Genomic DNA, 16,564 nt, shown 5'->3' on the forward strand with positions numbered 1-16,564 from the left:
GTGGTGATGGTTGGCAAAAAGACGTGTGCTTGATTGAGTAGCACAGTTGAGTTTGTGTTCTACTACATGCACATGCATGAGAGAAAGAGAAAGAGAAAGAGAAAGAGACTAATTGTAGTGGTTGAATACGAGAAGCAACAGATCAATTGACATTTGCCGTAACTTCGAATAATCAAAAGAATGCTCCTCTTTGAAAATTAAATAACAGTAAAAGAAAAAAAAAAAAAGATTAACTTTACTTATTATTGCCGTTATTGTTGTTGTTACTAATCAATATTATAATTAGACAAATGGTTTGATAATTTATAACTCATAAGCTCTTAAAAGATATATGAATTCTGAAAATAATGAATGATCTATGTAGTGACATCCAAATCTCTCTCTCTCTCTCTCTCTATATATATATATATAGAGAGAGAGAGAGAGAGAGAGAGAGATTTGGACTACATCTTAATGTAAAAGTATTCATTAGATATTTAAAATAATTTTTATATTTAAAGGTCTTTAGTGAGACATTCGAGTTCATTAATATATTATTATTACACGAGTGATAAGTCTCATGTTTGAATAATATAATTTTATATAATAATTTAAAAATATATATATATTTGAGGGTTATGTTACGTAGATTTTTTTTTATTTGAACAGTAATTGCATAAATAGTGTTGTGGAGATGGCATCGTCTCGCCCTTATCTCCTAATGGATTGGCATGATGTTTCATCCTAGAGAATTGTCTTGGTTATGTCACGTTGAATGAGTGGCCACTTTGACCCATCCATGATTACATACATTAGCTAGATTATGCAACCTTCTCTCTTTACATCTCGATCGAGTGTCCCAATATTTCACTGTTCGTCATTTGCTGAGCTGTACTAAGTCTGAGGTAGACAATAATTATCTCTGTGAAAGAAAATGAAGCTTTCTATATTTTACATAAGCATGTAAAATAGGTCGTGCATAAAATCGAATAATAAATAAATATGACATCCATTTTGAGTTTTTAGTTTGTATTTTTTTTTATTTCCGACAAAACGGATCAAGACGTGATAAGATTGTAAACGAAGGGCTACATCTCTAATTAATACATATGGTCCGATTCAACGTATTACCGACCCGATCTAGTGTTGGGCTTGGCCATGGGCTTCCGAACCTTTTTTTTTAAATCAAGAGAAAGTCAATTATTTTTGAATAATTAGGTCATTGAATTTTTTTTCGGATGATCGTTGTGCTCCTATAACAACTTTATTTGTTAGATTTTGATTCCTCATACAACTATTTGACTTTATATTTTTGTTTGGTTTTAATGTGTTTTCGCTTGTTTTGGTAGGTCGTCCGTAATTTTACATAACAATCACCCATTGAATATAGTCCAAATGAATCAAAATAATCTTATTTTCACGTGTCATGAGTTGATTTCTCCGAACCAATTTGGCTAATTGTTGCTGTGTGTCAATATTTTCTTAAATGTCTCTAAGCAGAAACAACTCGATCATATAGGTGAGTGATAAACCATAAAATCATTTCGATAAGTGAACTCATGCTGTTGAACTCATTTGGCAACGATCGAGGAAGAATCCAACAGCTCATTTCTCCTTATCAAGTTGATCGGAGAACAATACGCTAATTCTTTTCTCTACCAATTCCAAATGATTTTTCGATACATGAATTGTATACTAACCATAAGAAGCATCGAGAAATATACATTGAAAGGATGTCTTGGATTATGGTCACTAGTCATATTATCAATGACTAAGCTCCTCTCGAACACTTTTGTTAGCTTCGATATGTATCGTTCCAATGAATCTTTTGACCCAATCTCCAACGCAACACATGTGATGGGAAGCCTCCTAAGCTCATCTTCAAGTCACAAAAAAAAAAATACTTCCTAGATGGGTGTGCTGCATTAATACCAAATACCGAATACCAAATACGTATTGTATGTATCATACATGACACCGGACTTTACGAAATATCATTCCCGAATAATGTTTCATAGTCATGAATCTTTAATTTTCTTATACCATACAATAATCCTGTTCGGAGTGTATTGATTCTTCGTTAGAAATTATTTTTGAATTTGTTATTCGAGAAACACTTTACTTCATTCCTTATAGTTTTGATCGTAGTTTATCTTATCGATCTATATTGATATATCGATCGACTATCGATACGATATATATCGAGTTCTATTGACACATGATACATGAGGATGGGCGCACCAATGTATTTCTCGTACTAATTTTTTATCGGATCGATACGTATTATCCGTACCGAACGATACGTCGAGGTATATAATTATCTCCTCGGTTTAATGTCACTAGTTTATAAGGTTCTACCTTTCACTTTTTCCTTGAAAAAAAGAAAAGAAAAGAAAAGCAGTTATAACTTTTGAACTCTAAAAATAATAATGACTTCCAAAGTAATATAAATTTATATTGTGTATCGATATCAGCTTAATTGTACTACGAATATAATTCTTTCGGGGATAGAGTTAACCTAAGAGTATAACAATATTCAAACTTATATCTTTTAGCTTACATACTCAACAAAACATCTAAATTATATCAAACAAAAGTAATATTACTCTGTTTCTTTAACAAGTGTAATAGTGTTTTTTTCTAACATTCTCTCCATATGGTTGTCCTATTGGAGTTCTTCCTTTCTTCCAATTTTTAATTAGTTGCTCCATCAATATGCTAATTAGCTTAGAAATCATTGGAGAGCAAACGAGTATCATTCATTTTGTTTGGAGAGGAGAGGAACCTTTGACTTTTTCTTTTGATCTTCAAGCACAATGTATACACTCATTATCTTATTTAATAGAATATCACTTAAACAAACAAATAATCAAATATAATATTTCTTAATAATAATGTTTTGAGAATTTATCCAATTATAATTTATACATTTGAGGTATTTTTCAATATCTTTATTTTTTTTTCATACAGTATCACTATTTTAAAAAAATATATATGCTAACTACTTCTCAATTTTTTTCTCCGATCGTCACAATAAAAATATTATAAAGTCTACTTGAAAATATCATAAATGATCAAATAAAATTAAAGCACATTAGAAATCATTTGATATATCAATTCAAATCCGTATTTATAAAAGTTTAGGAAAATGCCACCTAAATAGAAATAAAAAAAAGGACTGTACTAATGTTTTTTTTTTTGGACTACAATAAAAGTATAGTAAAGCCTACTAAAAAAAGATTATAATAATTCAAATAAACTCCTAATCTCAATTAAACTTACATTTAATTAAGATTTACAAGTAATAAAAACCAAAGAGACATAATATGATATCACTTAAAATATTTTTCAATAATATTTTTAATACCTTAATAAAAAGTATTATAAATACTATTTAAAAATAGAGCCAAATGAAAAAAAAATCATAATAAGTTAAAATTAAAAAAAAAGATAAAAAATTTTAAAGAGTATTTTGAGTATTTTTAAATTAGGAATACTACTAGTTGAAGAAAATAAAAATAAAAGGTATGGATTGAAAAATAACCAAAATATGAAAAAATGATGTGGAAATGGCCCTTAAATTAAGGTTAGATACAATGAATGGTGTCATTATGATCGTAAGATAATTCGCGTCTTAACTTTCTAATAACGCCGCGCGGTGGCTCGTGTCCGACTCCCGATGTCGCATGTTCCTGTCACGTGTCGGAGCCCCCAACCCTCGTCACGGTAGTAAAGAAAGTGGTCGACAGAAATAACACCGAACAAGAAAAAATACTCCCCCTATCGATTACACCCAATCTCACCTCACGCCTCGCTCCTTCCGACCCCCGCCTTCTCCCGTAAAACCCCGCCCCCTCCCCCCCCCTCCTCGCTCCCGTTCAACAAAGCTAGGGTTCGCCCCGATTCTGGTCCCGATCCATGGAGCCCCGGGATGGGGATCTCCAGGACGCCTACTTCCCCCATCCTTTCGACGACGCCGTCGTCCAGCGGACGCCACCTCCGCCGGTGTCTCCGGATGACGAGGAGGCCGACCAGGGAGACGCACAGGTGGCCGGTGCCTACGAGATGGACGACTCCCAGCTCGTCAGCTCACCCTTCGCCCTTTCGCCCGCGTTCGAGCCGAGCCAGGAGGACGCCGCGGGGGAAGAGGCCCTGCCGATGAGCGAGGCGGCGGCTGCGGTGGCGGCGGTGGAGGCCTCCGGCCCCGTGAAGCGGAAGCGCGGCCGCCCCCCGAAGGCTCACGGCGCCGGCAGGGTGCCGGTGCCGAAGAAGAAGAAGGAGGAGGAGGAAGTGTGTTTTATTTGCTTCGATGGTGGTGATCTCGTGCTATGCGATCGTAGGTGGGTTTGCTTTGTTCTTCCCTCTCTCGGTGCTCTGTTTAGGGTTTCGAGGTTCCTATTCTTCTTCGGTCTAAATCTAGCTCGATGCTGTAGGGGTTGTCCCAAGGTGTATCACCCGGCTTGCATTAACCGGGACGAGGCCTTCTTTCGTTCGCGTGCCCGCTGGAACTGTGGTAAGTCTACCCATATGCTGTTATATTCGGTCTACTATCGAGTTGTTTTGGCCGGACATGTGGTAATTTCTTTTCTTTTCATCGACATATTGCTTTACCATCAGAAGAGAAAAATGTTACGAGCAGCCTTCTGCATCATTTTTTTTTAGTTTTATCACATTTCTCTTAGTGCTTTATTCACGTGAAGGAAGCTAACCTTTTTCATTGATTTTTCTCTCTTGATTTTTGTAAATCTTTTTTGAATCAAGCAAATTGTTGGCTATGATAGTAAATTATTATGAGGGACTGGATTACAATTTCAAAAGCATTAGGAGGTTGGTTTTTGTAGCTTAATTTTGAGTATATATTGTGGCTGCCTTGACATAGTCTGAGGGTAACTTATGCTTGATTGGTTAATGACACACTGTTTTCTGCTTGTGCTGTTGCCATTCTGACTTTATTTTCGGTATCAATTTGGCATGAGATTTGGGAGCTTCGTTTTGTTTTTTGTTTCGTCAAATGTGAAAATTGTCTGAAAGCTTCTTTTGCATTACCCAACAATTTCCAGTCATGTTTAAATGTTTGTTTGCCTCCGACTTGAGTTCCATTATGTTAAAATATTTGTTTGCCTTCAAGTTTTCTCAACCGTTTGTCACAGCATAAATAAGATGCAAGTATGTTTTTTTATTGCTTGCTTCAGTGTCTAGAGCTTGACTTTGAACACTATTAATCCATGAACTGAAGGCCTCTTTGGAACTTAAATTTCGAGCTTGGTCTGTTTCCATTAAACCACATGATGGAAGTCATTAGTTTTGGCTGAACTACATTTTTGGGCCTTAAGTTAGAGCAAAATAAAAATGTTTTGGAGTGGTTAGAGGAGATAGTGACTTAGTATTATATGGTTTTCCAATAATAAATATGTTTTGAAACCTCAATGAAGCAGTAGCTGCTGTTATTACAGCTCCCAGTTCTTTTATTTTATTTGTTGAATCTCGTTTTGTTGTTAACACGTGCAGATTGATTTAGTTCTGACAATTGGTTGGTTTGCTGTGCATTGCAGGATGGCATATATGCAGCACCTGTCAAAAGGCTGCCACTTACATGTGTTTTACCTGTACGTATTCTCTGTGCAAAGCTTGCATTAGAGAAGCTAGATTTTTTTGTGTTAGGGGCAACAAGGGATTCTGTGAAGCCTGCTATAGGACTATAATGTTGATAGAATCTAATGGACAAGATAATGAGGAAAAGGTTTGCTTTTTATCAAACACTTATGTTTTCGTTGTTTTCTAAGCATGGATTTTTGGTCCATACTTGGTGTTCATATATCTGGTTTGATGCATCCAAATTAGCATACTGTAACTTGTAGGTGATAGTTATGAACTGAATTGGACATCAATTTCCAGTATATATCATTAGCTTAATTATGTAGGAAGGATGTTTGGATCTGCATTCATATGAGATGTTTGAAATATTGAAGGCTTTAGGTGATGATCTTATCTGAATACTGATGTCCAGAGATGGTGAAACAACTGAGTTTTAGTGGTGAAAGCCTGTTTTGAAATTAACTTTTTTTTTTTTTTTCAAAATAGAGTTATTGAGGTTGTGAGATAAGACTGAGATAGACCTGATGCAAATGTTAGAACCATTTGCCGTATTTGGAAGAAAGAAATTGTGGCCAGTTGAAAGACGGACCAGTGGTGCAGTTTGACAACTGCAGTAGGTCTGATTGGTCGTTATCTACACCTTGTTGGGCCTGGATTGAATTTGTTTACTTTTTCATGGGGAAACAGGATTGTAATAATGTTGAACAAGGTTTGGACAAGTCTTTATGCCTTTTGGAGGCATAGAAGATGGCTCTCGGTTTGGGAAAATAGGTAGAGGAGATTGGGACCTGCTGGGAATCAAAAGAACAGAGCAAGAATGACTGTTGCAACTTATATAGTCTTTTTTTGGGTTAGTGCTACTAATAATGTCCTGATTTTTGTTCTAGTATGTTGTTTTTTTTTTCCAAGTTGCATCTGACTTTAATTGAAAAAATAATTATGAAGAATATTAGTATTGTATTATTCTTTTTCTTGCTTCAGGATATCACTCGAGTATATCTCATACGGTCTTCGTTTACAGGTTAGGGTAGATTTTGATGATAAGAGTAGCTGGGAGTATTTGTTCAAAGTGTATTGGTTAACTCTTAAAAGAAAGCTATCAGTAACAATTGAGGACCTACATAATGCTAAAAATCCGTGGAAAGGATGTGATACTTCTATGTATAATGAGGAAACTTCTGATGAGTTATATAATGCTAATGATGACCAAGAAGCTAGCTCTGACAGCACTCCAGGGCATCATGAAGGTAGCATTTCCTCACGTAAAAAAGTTCGAAAACGTTCTAAGAAATCTGCTGAAATTGAAGTTCCGGCCCAGGATGTTGATAGTGAAAATAAATCTTTGTCCGAAGACAGTAAATGGGCTTCGCCAGTGCTCTTAGAATTTGTAGCACACATGAAAAATGGTGATAAATCTGTTCTGTCTCAATTTGATGTTCAAGCCCTTTTGCTGGATTACATCAAACGAAATAACCTTCGTGACCCTCGTAGGAAAAGTCAAATCATTTGTGATGCAAGACTCCAAAATATGTTCGGTAAACTACGTGTTGGACATTTTGAAATGTTAAAGCTTCTGGAATCACACTTTTTAATCAAAGAGGCTCCGCAGATAGGTATGGATGATAACCAAGGGGGGACTATAGATTCTGATTCTGGTCAAATTGATGCCGAAGAACACAACATGACAAGTATTGGTTCTGATAAGCGGCTGAAGACCCGCAAAAGAGTTGGGGAGAGAGAACTGCAGGCCAATCTTGATGAATATGCAGCAATTGATGCCCATAACATCAATCTGATTTATCTGCGTCGCAATTTAATGGAGGATCTTATTAATGATGACAATTTCAGCAAAAACGTTGTTGGCTCTTTCGTGAGAATAAGGATTTCTGGTGCAGGTCAAAAGCAAGATATGTATCGACTTGTTCAAATTATCGGTAAGGTTTTTCTATATTTTAGCATCCTTTCAGGACATAGCTTTATGTCTTTAAAATCAATCCTTCTTCTATACAGGCACACATGTGCTTGCAGAAAAATATAAATTGGGCAAGAAGACGACAGACATTGCACTGGAGATATTGAATTTAAACAAGACGGAAATCTTATCTATTGATTCCATCTCAAATCAGGATTTTACAGAGGTGGGAAGCTGGTACATTTTAATTTTTTCTCCTCATCGAGTTTGTTCAGCAATAGTATCTTGTGTGGGTTTGAAATCTTTGCTGGATACCCTGTAAATTGGTATTGGTTTCTAGGCTATATGAAGTAGATTTCCCCTTCTCTATTTGATATCAGATATGCATTTTAAGGAATCATTGTAATATCTTTACTTAAGGTTGGTTATTTAAAACTAGAAATCTACACTTTTAAACCCATTGTTTGGTTGCAAGTCAGTCATATTGTCAATTTTCTTGCATCTTTTATCTCTAGCTCAGTATTTTGGTAAAATTGAGCAGTAAGAGCTATCTGACATGTGGGTACACGTGCATACTTGTTTCAAGGTGGGTGATGGATTTTAGGTAACACTACCACTGAGATCTATAAATTGTAGTGATTCAAATGTTGACCGTGCCATCTTTCTTGCAAATTACATTGTCAAATATCCTTGACCTGCTTTCTTTCTGACATTTTCATCAATTGGAATTTTGCTTTGTGATTTTCTTTTATTCTGATAATGATTCTTATGTTTCTAGGAGGAATGCAAACGCTTGCGACAGAGCATAAAATGTGGCTTGATTAATAGGTTGACTGTGGTAAGATATAACATTCGAGCTAAATCCTTCAGACCCCTTTTGGCTTCCTGATAAAGACTGATCTACTTTTTTAAATATTCAACGTGTCAGGGGGATCTTTTAGAAAAAGCTCAGGTTCTCCAAGAAGTGAGAGTTAAAGATGTGAGTACATTACCAATACTTGTATTTACTTTATGAAAAATTTCCAAGTGTCACAAGGTGTGGATTTGAGTTTGCTTAGTCTTTCCTTGCAGTGGTTAGAAAATGAGAAGTTACGACTCAGTCATCTTCGTGATCGGGCAAGTGAAACAGGCCGCAGAAAGGAATATCCTTGTAGCTTAGATGCTCATGGTGCTTTTGTGTTTTCACTAGCATAACATAGTTTTTAAAAGAGTACATTACAATTTGCCTAGGCTTTTTGATGTCTGGAATCTTCCTGCTAGAAAAATTCATCTTTTGAGTTTGTGCTGAAGACATGTTGCTTGTGATTTTCCAAATATCATTTATAATGAAGATCAATTTCTCCATATGATCAAGATAGTCCTGGTAGGCATGTATGATCTGTGTTTTTTCTGTTCTGTGACTACATGTACTTCCTTTATGCAGGACTGTGGAATTAAATTGTTTTGTTTCTCATATATGTGATGCACTTGTACTGATAAGAACCATGCTTTTGAGTTATCTCTTGATGATGATATAAGTTCTGTAGGAGTTAAATTTGTGTATAATTACTGGCAAATGAACAGTAGGTTAAGTTATTCAAGGTCGAAGAGAAATTGGTAATTAGGAGCCTGAACCCGAAGTATCTGATCATTTAGAAGATTTTTGGTGGAAAGAATGATCTCCCTGGTGTTCTGTGGTTGGAGATAAGGTTAGGGGTAAATATTTGATGATCTATCCAATTGCCTACTTTGTACAGAGTTTAGAAAGGCATGGTCTTTTAAGTTCAGGTGGAAAGAGAGGGATAGTAATAAAATTTTTTTCTGAGGTCCAATCAGCTGAAAATTTCTGATTCTCAAGTTATGACTTTGACCAACAAAATCAGGAACTTCTTCTTGGTTCTGACACCCAATCCAGATTGGCTGCATGCTAAAGGTAGCACTAGCTAAATAAGGTTTGCTGCTGCTTAGTTAAATAGCCCCGGGATTGGCTGATTCTGAAATATTCATTATGTAGCCTAATGCTGAGTGACTACAGTATGTTCTGGAAAAGGGATGAGAAAGCAGTAGATTGGAGTAGGAACTTTGTAAAAAAAGGCCAAGGTACATGCGATCCACTAGAAAAACTACATTTTGAAATTCATATTTCTAATCATAGATTGTTGTTTTGCTTGCATCGGTACAAAATGGGCACTTGGTACATATCGGTCTGGGCATAAGAGGAACCATTAAAACGGTCCCACTGCAACTGTGGGCGGTCCGCTCCGACCCATTAAAATGGTCCTTCTGCAACCTGTTTAATTAAAACTTTTGAGTGCTTGCGTTTGCGAGTCTTCTTTGCCCTCTACTGTCTCCTCTTCCTTCTTCCGCTCCTTCCTCCACTGCCTCCTCTTCTTTCTTCCTCTTCCTCCAATGCCTCCTTATCTTCCTTCTTCCTTCTCTCCTTTCTCTTCTCGTCCTTCCTCTTCAAGTCACCAATATGTACCGATGTATTGTGTCTATACACTAGTACCAACTCGTACGTACCAGTCCGGCCAGGTCATCAGTAAGGGTCCAGTGCCTGAAACAACATTCCTAGGTCTAATTTTGCACTTGTTTAGCTTCCTCAACAATCAGTAAGCAACATATTTCTAGTTCTAAATGGAGGAAAAAAAAAACCTTCTATAGTTTCATGATTCTTATTATATGATTTCTGACATTAATAATGTTAGTCAAATTATAACTCACTATACTTGAAGCTTATGAATTGCCACTACATAACTTATCAAGGACAGCAGTTTTGTCTTACCTGGAGAGCTTTTGTGGCAAAGCCGATTCATGCCATGCCATGCCGTGCCATGCTATCGCTCCTGCTGGCTATTTTGTAATGGTCAAGACCATCTTTTGGCCTGTTTCACTTAACACTAGAGGTATGAGATACAACGCTGATTTGTATCATGTTGATAGCATACTGAAATTTACTGTGATGGAAATACTTATTAATTTTTGTTGCTTTACCTTAAATAATTACAGAATTTAACTAAAAATTGCATTAAATAATGAAAAAACAATTCAAATACATATATTATTTAATCTTGAGATTGAGTTACTCAAACCTTAAACTAGTAGAGTCGTCTTAAACCTAAGGTTGTCTAGGCTGCATTAGTCTCTATTATATGCTGCTTCTATTTTCTTCTTCAGATGTTGTTGGGTTTAAAATATCCATATCAAATTGCTTGTTGGTCAATTCAATTGCACTTTGTTTTTTAGCTAGCTATTTCTTGCTTTAAGTTGTGTCTGCATCAGTGTGCAGATATATTAGACAGTTGCAAAATATTATTGACCATTGGTTGTTCATACTTTGACCTATGCAGCTAACATGATCTATGAAGTTTGACTTGTTGCCGATAGTTGTGTCTAGATCTTTATAACTTTCTATATGTGGTATTCTCTCAATCATGGATTGGAATCTTGGTTTGATACTGGTTTCGGTAACCGACCGGACTAGAATGGTAGTAGTATACTGGGCACTAGGCAGTATATTAATCATACCGTCCGGTATTGTTGAATAGAACAATGAAGAAAATAAAAATGAATATTATTGTACTGATATCAAGCTTCTTTGTTGATAATGTTTCGATACCGGTACTTAGTTAGGCTGATAAATATTAGTTTGTACCAACTGGATTTGAAGCCTTGCTTTCAATTGATTTCTCGCAAGGAAAGTTAGCCTGTCAATTAGGCTGGCATGAAGTGATTAGAAATGTGGGGTTCAAAATTTAACTTTTGATGCAGCTGACTATCAAAGATTTTCACAAAGAATTATCTTTGGTATATAATGAAGTTTTTTATGATCTTACAAACACAATCCTTGACTAAACTTGAATTGTATGTGATGTTGTCCTCAACATATCTCATTGCAGAAAAAGGCCCATGTAGCAGACCCAAATAGTTGGACATTAGGGCTTGTTGTTGTTGGTGGTGTTGTACCCAAATAGTTGAATCTATGAGATGACATGGAATACATTTTATTCCGTAATTACTATACAGGTTAGATTTCCTCTGTTTAACAGAATTCTGTGGTGCTATTCTCAGAAAAAAAGCTTGCCCATCTATTGCAAGGAAAAGAAGTTGAACTGATGATCCTCACGAGTAAAGGATTTGAGGATTGTATTAAATCAATATGGGATGAAGATTATGTTTCCCAGAGCCACAGTCATTCAAGATTCGTGGAAATAAGAATTATGTTACTTTAGACTTTCCCAGGGGTATATACTTCATTGATGCTTATTATTATTAACCACTTGGTTTTCTAGGTTGGTTGACAACTCCTAGAGATAAATTTAGCTCTCACAATGAAGGTTGCCTTCCACATTCATAGCAGGTTTATTCTTGCTGTAGACTAGCTTTGAGAGTCAGTCTATAATCACATGAGGTTCCTAAACTAATCCTTTTTACCCAAATGGGCTTCTTTCGATCTATTGTCTAATCATGAGATGAATGACAATGGTGCCTCTTTTTCTTGTTTCTTGTTTCTGTTTAAGCATTGGTAGTTTGAATGTTTCTTTTAATGAAGGTGATGAGTGTATTTTTGCAATTTACCTACTCAGGCATCCAGAAAAGAAAAGAAAAATCTAAATGTTAATAGCAGTTGCATTTTCCGTCTCGTGTTCTGTGATATGACAAATAAATGGTTGTAAATGTTGCTTTCTTTTCCTGAATTGGAAGAATATTATCTCAGGACCGCTTTTGTAGTGAGATAAATTGTCATTGATGAACATAAAACATATAAAACATATTGTTAAAGCTTCCTTAACTATTTCCCACGCTTAGAGAGTGCATAGAAAAGTTGCAGATTCTGAACAAACCTGAGGAATACCAGCGTAGAATTAGAGAAGTTCCAGAAATACATGTTGACACCCATATGGATCCAAATTATGAATCTCCAGAGGAAGAAGCAGATAATAAGAAAGAAGGTATTTTGCTTCTAGGTTATGGATGCACTTGCTCTTGCAGCTCGTATACCTTTTAGTCTGACAATAATATCTCATCTTTTATTATTGTAAATTGCTCCCATGCTTGCAGATAATTTTAACAGGTCAAGGGGGTCTTTATCTCGTAGGAAGGGAAAAGAGTTAATTTCTCCGGGCAGAAGAGGGTCCATCCCAAATTACCATTTGAATGATGCGACTAAAAGTTTGAGTACCAGTTGGACGTCAGGTACACAAACAGGAGGTGCAGAAGAAAAGATAGAAACCATAGTTGCTCTAGGTGATAGGAAATGTGAAATATCACGGACTGAGAGTAATATTGGCTGGACAGACAGCTCGGGAACTCTGATGAATGGTAACAAACTTGTTACTGGTGTTGAACATCCATGCGGTGTTGCACCTGACACTATGATCTCCTCTCCTGGAGTTCCACTGCCATCAAATGTCTGCGAGAGTGATAAGGTGTGGCAGTATCAAGATCCTTCAGGAAAAATCCAGGGACCTTTTTCAATGTCACAGTTGCGCAAATGGAGTTCTACAGGTTACTTCCCACCAGACCTTAGGGTATGGCTAAAATCTCAAAAGCAAGAAGACTCTATGTTACTGGCTGATGTACTGCCAGAGTTCCTGAAAGACACACAACAGAAAGAACCTCAACTTACTAATTTTAGCCAGCCCACAAATTTTGTTGCTGAAGCAAATACAGGACATAACTGGGATATAGTTTCGAGAGGGGACACCAATCCACCATCTGTAGGTATCAAGCAAAACAACCACTGGAGTGCAAACCAGAATGATATTACCATGTCCATTGCTGGTTACAAAATGTCAAATGTTGATAGATGGGCTCCTCAGGCACCTAACTACATTGAACCAAGGAGGGAGTTGATGATAACTGAGGAAAGAAGGATCGGGATATCTCCAAGAGCTTGGGAATCAACAAAGGATTCTAATGCTTGGTATGGCCAACACACAAGTCATAACAACCCAAGCACCAAAATTTCTGTTCCATTTGCTGGGAATCCATATGATACACCAGCCTACCAAGTTACAGGGGGGCAAGCAAGTAATGCTGAGGGACGGAACAGGAACCAGGAGCATGGAAGTTCATGGAGCTCATTTAGATCCAAGCCAACAAGACCTAGTGACCAGGGTTACGATGAGCGACATTCTAATTGGAGCTCTTCGGGCCAACATTCGTATCAAGTTTCTGCACAATACCAGCAAATCCAACCGGTGAGTTATTCCAAAAGACAATGGGTGAATGATGCACACAATCCACCTACTCCTACCCCACAGCCAAGTGGCATGGTCTGGACAAGGGACCGAGATCATCTGAGTGCATCTTCCGCAGCTGCTGCTATTTCTGTTCAATCAGTGGGCTGTGGCTGGGAAGCCACTCCAAGTGCTGAGTTCAGTGAATTTGATCAGTTGGCCGCTGAGTCCATGGAAGGCAAGGGAAGTGTTCCAGAAATGACTTCCGCTGGAGGCTGGGCCAAGACATCTTGTAATTTGCTTAACCAATCTGCAGCACGAGAGGTTTGGGGTTCAGGGTCCACTGCATCATTAGCAACTTCTGGTGCTAATCAGAATTTTGGCAAGGTGGACAATTTGGATGAACCATCATGGGCTAGTAAGCAGGAGAAGCCTTTTGAATCTAATGCAACTACTTTAAGTGGTTCCTTCACGAAAAAGAGCCATTTTTTTGAAAGCTCTTGTCCTAGTCCAACTCCAAGTAGTGAGAGGGATGACATTCCTCTGTCCCAGATAAGTGAGCCTGATCCCGACGATAAGTGGAATGAAGCCTCTGGAACTCCAACTGCAGAAAGTGAGGCAATAGCTCCTGACACTACAGTTCTTGCATCCATGCCGTTAGATCTGAGTGTTCTTTCTTCTCAGGTAGTCAGATCCATGGATGAAATGGCAGATCAAAGCACTGAGATCGAAAATTTGTCTCCTTTTTCTTCTGCAACAGAGAACAATCAGCTTTCTCTTGCAGGAACAAGTGACGACCTGGGAAACCTTCCTTTAAGTACTATACCTGCAGCTAAACCTGATGCAGTGGAGTCTGTTTCAGTTCAAGAACCAGATTCAATGGTGGGTTCCCAAGTAGTGTCCGAACTGAAGGAAGCCAAATATGACCTAGATGGTTTACATGCCAGTGTTTCATCTTCAGGCAGTGGACTAGATCAGAATCAAGCTAAAAATCTAGAATGCTTTTCTGGTTCCAAATGTGTCTTGGAAGATACGAAGTTGCCATCTCCAACGCCAGCTTCTGAGCCTTCTGGACGGGTACTTGCTATTGATTCTACTTCAGGAAAAAGCCAAAGTGACACATTGGGCTCATCTGATGTTTTTCTTGCACCACTATCTCCAATCAGATCAGATCCATCTACAGGCCCTGCAGCATTTGGAAACCCTGCGTCCAGCATGGCTGAAGGTGCTTCTGACAAAGGTTGGACTCAAGGGAGTGCAAACATCATTTGGGGAATTTCTGGGCAACGACAGACAAGTACGGAAACAGGTTGGATGATGCCCAAGCAGAAAAGGACTAGTGCAAATACAAGTTGGGTGACACCAGCACAGGGAAATAGAGAAGAAAATTTAGGTTGGGTAACCCAAGGAAACATGAACCCAAATGCTGGATGGGGAGTACCTACTGCATCAAGCCCAGGTTCTAATCTGGAAGAAAGCATCAAGGCGAACTCCGAAGCAGAGACCGGTTGGGGAGTGCCAGGAGCTGGAAATATAAACTGGAGTCCACAGAAACAACAGGGAGATGACGACACTGGTTGGGGAACAGCACTTGGTAGTAACAACGCTGGCTGGAGTTCATCCGCCGGGTATCATGACGTCTTGATCTCACAAAAGAGGCATGGTGGAGACAGGTACCACGGAGGCAGAGAACCAGGTCATGGTGGTGGGAATAACCCACGAAACAAGACATACATTGGAGGTGATGGAGGTGGAGGGTGGTCGCAACCACCTCCTAGAGGACAATGGCAAGGGCTTGGCCGTGGTCATGTCCAGCGAGGAGTGTGCAAGTTCCACGAGAGTGGACACTGCAAGAAGGGTGCATCATGTAAGTATTTGCATCGATAACTTGAGGTGTAAGATTTTTGGCCCTCTTTATTTTCTTCTCTTTTTTCTTTCTTCTAAATTTCTACCTCTAACATTCCCCCTCCCCCTCCCCCTCCCTGGTGTTGCACCATCAAAGACTTTGCCTGTCCATGCCTTGTGTCTAAATTACATGAAATCAGAATGCATAATCTCAACATATTTAAGGTGTGTCCACTATTTGAACACTCCGTTTAGGTGGTTTTTATCTTTGTAAGCTACGGTAAGAGTCATTGAAGCATGACAGGAAAGGAAAGGCAGGGCAAGCTGAGATGATTAAATATGAATTTGACCCACTGATAGGGTTTCTTTTTTATACCTATACCTCTTTTTACTTGCATTTTCCTATGGTTCATCTATTTTAGCTTCAGTGAAATAATTTTGCTGTACAAGGATAGCACAAGAACTCTATTTTCTTTCATATTTTTAGATGACATTTTCTCTAAAATTTGAAGTGTGTGCGACCCATTAAATGTTATCATGGTTTATTGCCTAATAGTGAATTGGGGGGATACACATAAGACTGAAAATTTAAAATAGTCGGATTGATCTATAATTTTTTATTTCTTGTCTCTCATCGGTATCACGCGAATTCTATCCGATTACTCTTCTCGGACTTTTTATTTCTTCCGAGCTTATTTATTTGGTGGGGGAAATGTAATCTTCTTCGATGACAGCCGAAGCAAACCCACCCCGTCTAGTCTAAGTTGATGGAGACGTATCCCTAACGAAGGGGGTGTTTCAATTTCCACTTTTGCCCTTGCATGATGCGAAATGACTTCTGCGTCCCATGTGCACGCGTTCCCATCGCTCACCGCTTGCGATGGATCCTACTGGGCAATTCGGCCAATCTCAGGGGTATCTTAGTCAAGAAAAAGTGACGAACCGGACGGCAGATACGATGGTCTCCGGAGTCAACGTACAATGACTCGGTCCAATTTCCATTTCTTATCTTTCACGTCTTATATTCATATTCTACCAACTGACTCTCCCATCCGCCATTCAAACCAAGTCA

At 38.1% G+C, this 16,564-nt stretch overlaps 1 protein-coding gene across 1 annotated transcript; it reads left to right on the forward strand.

Annotated features, from left to right (window-relative positions):
• Positions 1-3,775: 3,775 nt before the first annotated feature.
• LOC135606093 (zinc finger CCCH domain-containing protein 19-like) lies at positions 3,776-15,867 on the forward strand. The gene is made up of 10 exons (XM_065096889.1): positions 3,776-4,319; positions 4,413-4,492; positions 5,532-5,719; positions 6,596-7,508; positions 7,585-7,712; positions 8,265-8,324; positions 8,415-8,465; positions 8,558-8,628; positions 12,269-12,417; positions 12,527-15,867. The coding sequence occupies exons 1-10, from the start codon at positions 3,898-3,900 to the stop codon at positions 15,532-15,534; spliced, it is 5,070 nt and encodes a 1,689-aa protein (XP_064952961.1). The 5' UTR covers positions 3,776-3,897; the 3' UTR covers positions 15,535-15,867.
• Positions 15,868-16,564: the final 697 nt, after the last annotated feature.

This window comes from Musa acuminata, chromosome BXJ2-2 (assembly GCF_036884655.1).
Source record: "Musa acuminata AAA Group cultivar baxijiao chromosome BXJ2-2, Cavendish_Baxijiao_AAA, whole genome shotgun sequence".
In the NCBI taxonomy this organism is placed as follows: Eukaryota; Viridiplantae; Streptophyta; class Magnoliopsida; order Zingiberales; family Musaceae; genus Musa; species Musa acuminata.

Coding starts and splice junctions, on each gene's coding strand:
- LOC135606093 (XM_065096889.1), top strand. CDS start 3,898: ATGGAGCCCCGGGATGGGGATCTCCAGGACGCCTACTTCCCCCATCCT. Junction 4,493..5,531: donor GCGTGCCCGCTGGAACTGTG/GTAAGTCTACCC, acceptor TGTGCATTGCAG/GATGGCATATATGCAGCACC. Junction 8,629..12,268: donor GAAACAGGCCGCAGAAAGGA/ATATCCTTGTAG, acceptor ACTATTTCCCAC/GCTTAGAGAGTGCATAGAAA.